At 72.1% G+C, this 5140-nt stretch overlaps 1 protein-coding gene across 1 annotated transcript; it reads left to right on the top strand.

The window, feature by feature from the left end:
* Nucleotides 1-488: 488 nt before the first annotated feature.
* On the top strand, nucleotides 489-3426 carry LOC123350677 (mitogen-activated protein kinase kinase kinase kinase 1-like). Its single transcript, XM_044989353.1, has 6 exons — nucleotides 489-681; nucleotides 1051-1119; nucleotides 1511-1600; nucleotides 2091-2161; nucleotides 2547-2602; nucleotides 3094-3426. The coding sequence occupies exons 1-6, from the start codon at nucleotides 546-548 to the stop codon at nucleotides 3155-3157; spliced, it is 486 nt and encodes a 161-aa protein (XP_044845288.1). The 5' UTR covers nucleotides 489-545; the 3' UTR covers nucleotides 3158-3426.
* The last annotated feature ends 1714 nt before the right edge of the window (nucleotides 3427-5140 follow it).

Here is a 5140-nt window from a genome sequence, read left to right as displayed (position 1 = left end):
GGGGGGGGGGGAGTGGGTGTGAGGTAGGGCATGGGGTGGGAGTGGGGCTGGGGGTGAGGTAGGGGCTGGGGGGTGGGAGTGGGGCTGGAAGGTGGTGGGTAAGGGGGGTGGGGGTGGGGGTGGGGTGAGGTAGGGGCTGGGGGGTGGGAGTGGGGCTGAGGGTGGCGGGTAAGGGGGGGTGAGGTGAGGGGCTGGGGGGTGGGAGTGGGGCTGAGGGTGGCGGGTAAGGGGGGTGAGGTGAGGGGCTGGGGGGTGGGAGTGGGGCTGAGGGTGGTGGGTAAGGGGGGTGGGGGTGGGAGTGGGGTGAGGTAGGGGCTGGGGGGTGGGAGTGGGGCTGGGGGTGGCGGGTAGGGGGGGTGGAGGCTGGGGGCTGTCACCGCTTGGGCCCTCGCCCCCCCTGTGCTCCCAGCGCCCCCCCCCACGAGGTTCCTTGGCCCCTCCTGCTCTCAGGGCCCCAGGGGCCCCTCTCTGCCCCTCTCACCCGGGCACCCGTCCCCCCCCAGCACTTCGACTTCCCGCTGCCCACCCCCCTGCCCGTCTTCGCGATGCTGGTGGCGCCGGGGGACGAGTACCCGGCCGTGTGCATCGGGGTGAGCCCGGGCCCCTCGCCCGCCCAGCCCGTCCACTTCCACACCATCAACCTCAACTCCCTCACCTCCGGGTTCACCCACACCGGCGCCGGTAAGGGGGCGCCGCGGGGCGGGGCGGGGCGGGGCTGGGGGGCTGTGTGCCAGCCGGGGGGGGGCTGTGTGGGGGGGGCTGATTCAGGGGCTGCGGGGGGGCTGCAGGTGCCGTGTGCCAGGTGTGGGGGACACAGGGGCAGTGGGGAGGGGCTGTGTCAGGTGGGGGGGCTGGGCTGATGGGGGGGGTGGGGCTGTGTGGGGGTGGCTGATTCAGGGGCCAGGGCTGCGGGGGGGGGGGCTGTGTGGGGGCTGCAGGTGCCATGTGCCAGGTGTGGGGGACACAGGGGGGCTGGGGGGGGCCACGTGTGCGACCCCCCCCCTCGGTCCAGGCCCCGTCTCGGCTCAGCCCGGCCCGGTCTCTCCACAGACGTGTCCTGCCCCGGGCCGGTCCAGGTGAGCCAGGTGGACAGCGAGACGGTGCTGGTGCTGCTGGACAGTGAGTGGGGGCAGAGCGTGTGGGGGAGGAGGCGGCCATGTACATTGGGGGCAGGGGGGGGCATTGGTCGCATATGGGGGGGTCCGGCTGGGGGACGGGGGGAACGGAGCACGAGGGGGAGGAGGCCGTGCACATTGGGGGGGTCTGGTGGGGGGGGATGGAGCGCGAGAGGGGGGAGGCCGTGCACATTGCGGGGTCTGGTGCGGGGGGACGGAGCACGAGAGGGGGGAGGCCGTGCACATTGGGGGGGTCTGGTGGGGGGGGATGGAGCGCGAGGGGGGGGAGGCCGTGCACATTGGTGGTGGGGGGTCATCGGTTGCATATGGGGGGGGCTGGGGAGGGAGGGGCACCAGCTCCAGACCCTGATCCCCCCCCCCGCTCTGCCCCCCAGGGAGCGTGAGGATCGTCACCCTGCAGGGCACCCTGCTGCGGAAGTTGCCGGCCCCCAACATCACCTTCGACGTCGCCGTGGAGACCATAGGTGGGCTGGGGTGGGCTGCGGGCCCCCCACTTCCTGTCTCCGCCAGCCGGGCAGTGGGACTGGGGGGGCTGTTGGACAGTGCTGCCCCCCCCAAGGGCTGTGTCTCAGCGAGCGGGGCCCCCTCTAACCAGCCCCACGCCCCAGAGCCGGCCGCATTTCAGCGTCGGGGGCGGGGGCCCTGGGCGACCGGCCCCACGCCCCAGAGCCGGCCGCATTTCAGCATCGGGGGCGGGGCCCCTGGGTTACCGGCCCCACACCCCAGAGCCGGCCGCATTTCAGCGTCGGGGGCGGGGGCCCGGGGTGAGCGGCCCCACGCCCCAGAGCCGGCCGCATTTCAGCGGCGGGGGCGGGGGCCCTGGGTGACCGGCCCCATGCCCCAGAGCCAGCTGCATCTTGGCTGCAGCTCCGTGCTCTGCCCTCTGGATGCTGCATTGGGGGTGAGCTGGGGGGTGCTGGGCACATGGGCTGACCCAGCTCCCCTCTCCCGCAGCGCTGGGGCAGAACTGCCTGCAGGCTTTCTGGCGCCACGGGGTGCAGGTGTGGGACTTCGCATCGGCACAGGTACGGCACCCTGCCCCCCCGTGTCACCCCCTGCCCCCTTGAGCCCCTCCCAGCCCGGACTGGCCCATGGACTCGGCTCCTCCCAACCCAGCCCCCCCCCGAATCCCCCCCAGCCCTGACTGGCCCACGGACTCGGCTCCCCCTAACACCCCCCCCACTCTGTGCTGAGGCCTCCCCCCCCAGGGAACACTCCTCGTGCCAGGCACCCCCGCCCCAGTGTGGGTCGCTTGGGCGGACAGGGCCAAGGAGGGGGGGCAGGGGATGATCCAGCTCCCGGGGCAGTGGCAGCGGGTGGGAGAAGGTGGGGGTGTCTGTGGGGGGGGGGGGGGTCATTGCGACGGCCCCTCCCGGCAGTGCCCCCCCCATGCCCTGCTGTCTCTTGTAGCTGATCAAGGAGCTGCGGGACCAACGCTGCACCTTCCGCCTGCTGGGCACCCACAGGTAGGGGCCAACCCCCCTCCCCCTCCGGGCACCCCCAGATAGGGGATCCACACCCCCCTGGGGCACCTACAGCTCAGGGTCACCCCCCCGGGCACCCACAGATAGGGGATCCACACGCCCCCCCCAGGCACCCACAGGTAGGGGCCAACCCCCCCTCCCCCCTGGGCACCCACAGATAGGGGCCAACCCCCCCTCCCCCCTGGGCACCCACAGGTAGGGGCCAACCCCCCTCCCCTCCCCGGGCACCCACAGGTAGGGGTCAACCCCCCCTCCCCGGGCACCCCCAGATAGGGGATCCACACCCCCCTGGGGCACCTACAGCTCAGGGTCACCCCCCCCGGGCACCCGTTGGCAGGGGTCCCCCAACTAGCCTGGTTTTGGGGGGAACAAATCCAATGGCCACAACCCTCTGGGGCCCTGGCTCATAAGAACAGGGGGCTGTGGGGGTGTCAGGGGCCATCGGCTGCCTGACCCCGCTCTACCCCCCCCAGCACCGTCGTTTTGGAGACGCGCCCCATGGACGACACCCACAGCAACCTCTACGTCCAGGAGTGACAGCCCCAGCCGTGGGGGGGTCGGCCTCACCCCCCGAGAAGCTGATCTTCCCCAGCGAGCCACCCCCCCCCCCGGGCCAAGGACCCACCCAGCCATGTGGGCCACGACGGAGAATCGGCCCCCGGTGCCCCCACGCTGCACGGACTGGGGGGGGCTGAGTGCACCCCACCCTGCAGACTGGGGGGGGGGCTGAGCATGCCCCCACGCTGCACGGACTGGGGGGGGCTGAGTGCACCCCACCCTGCAGTCTGGGGGGGGCTGAGCATGCCCCCACGCTGCACGGACTGGGGGGGGCTGAGTGCACCCCACCCTGCAGACTGGGGGGGGGCTGAGCGTGCCCCCACGCTGCACGGACTGGGGGGGGCTGAGCGTGCCCCCACGCTGCACGGACAGGGGGGGGCTGAGCGTGCCCCCACGCTGCACGGACTGGGGGGGCTGAGCGTGCCCCAGGGATGTCACCGTTTCACCCCATTTTCCATACTGTGTCTGTAATTATTCAGGAAAAAAGTAGGAAAATCCTCACTTGGCTGTTTTCTCCCCCCCCCCCCGGATAAAGGGGGGGGCAACCCACCACCCCTCCCTCACTACAGTGGTCAGAGCCCTCAGCACAGGAGACACCCCCAGCCTGTGTGCACCCCCCCCAAGCTGCTGGGTGGTCCCCAGTAATGCACCCCCCAACCCTGGGCCATGTGTGTCGGGGGGGTGGCAGGCCATCCCCCCCCCCCCAGCTCTTCTGCAGCAAATGCCCAGATACACCCCCCCCACCCCCCCCCAAGGCTGCTGGGCTGCCTCACTCGGGGGTGGACCCAGTAGGGGACTAGGCAGGCTGGGGTGGGGGGGCCATTTGTAAAATGACAGCAGAGCCAGAACCCAGGTGTCCGGGCGCCCATCCCCCTCCACGACAGAACCCAGGCATCCGGGTGCCCATCGCCTTCCAGCGACAGGTGTCTGGGCTCATCCCTCCCAAGGGGTCAGCGACAGAACCCAGGGATCTGGGTGCCCATCCCCCTCCGGGATATGTGTGTCAAAAACAGAACCCAGGCATCCGGGCGCTCCTCCTCTCCCAGCGACGGAGCCCAGGTGCCCGGGCACCCAACCCCTCCAGCGATGGAACCCAGGAGTCCGGGCTCCCATCCCCCTCCAGCGATGGAACCCAGGCGCCCGGGTGCCCATCCCGCTCCAGCGACGGAACCCAGGAGTCCGGGCTCCCATCCCCCTCCAGCGATGGAACCCAGGCGCCCGGGCGCCCATCCCGCTCCAGCAACAGAACCCAGGCGTCCGGCTCCCATCCCCACCAGAGACGGAACCCAGGCGCCCGGGCGCCCATCCCGCTCCAGCGACGGAACCCAGGAGTCCAGGTACCCATCCCCTCCAGCGACGGAACCCAGGAGTCCAGGTACCCATCCCCCGCCAGCGATGGAACCCAGGCGCCTGGGCACCCATCCCGCTCCAGCAACAGAACCCAGGCGTCCGGCTCCCATCCCACTCCAGCAACAGAACCCAGGCGTCCGGCTCCCATCCCGCTCCAGCGACGGAACCCGGGCGCCCGGGCGCCCATCCCGCTCCAGCGACGGAACCCAGGCGTCCGGGCGCCCATCCCCCTCCAGCGACGGAGCCCAGGCGCCCGGGCGCCCATCCCGCTCCAGGGACGGAACCCAGGCGTCCGGGCGTCCATCCCGCTCCAGCGACGGAACCCAGGCATCCGGGCGTCCATCCCCTCCAGCGACGGAACCCAGGCGTCCGGGCGCCCATCCCCTCCAGCGACGGAACCCAGGCGCGGTCGCCGTGCAAAGGGGGGGGGGTCCGTGCCGCTCCCCGCAGCTGCAGGAAGGAGGCGGCTCAGGGCGAGTGCAGCCATCAATCACCTCGTTTATTGACCAGGAAACGGGGGTTGGGCCCGGCGCTGCCCCCTGCAGGCCCCGGCCCATCTCACCCCCCCCCCCCCACGTAGGGGGTGTCCCTGCACGGGCCCCTGATGGGGGG

This window comes from Mauremys mutica, chromosome 15, assembly GCF_020497125.1.
Source record: "Mauremys mutica isolate MM-2020 ecotype Southern chromosome 15, ASM2049712v1, whole genome shotgun sequence".
NCBI classification, from domain to species: Eukaryota; Metazoa; Chordata; order Testudines; family Geoemydidae; genus Mauremys; species Mauremys mutica.
This window is presented reverse-complemented; position numbering and strand designations above follow the sequence as displayed.

Excerpts from the sequence above, each read along its gene's own strand:
- LOC123350677 (XM_044989353.1), top strand. The coding sequence starts at position 546 with ATGCTGGTGGCGCCGGGGGACGAGTACCCGGCCGTGTGCATCGGGGTG. Across the intron at positions 682-1,050 it reads GTTCACCCACACCGGCGCCG|ACGTGTCCTGCCCCGGGCCG; the intron begins GTAAGGGGGCGC and ends GTCTCTCCACAG. Across the intron at positions 1,601-2,090 it reads CGTCGCCGTGGAGACCATAG|CGCTGGGGCAGAACTGCCTG; the intron begins GTGGGCTGGGGT and ends CCTCTCCCGCAG.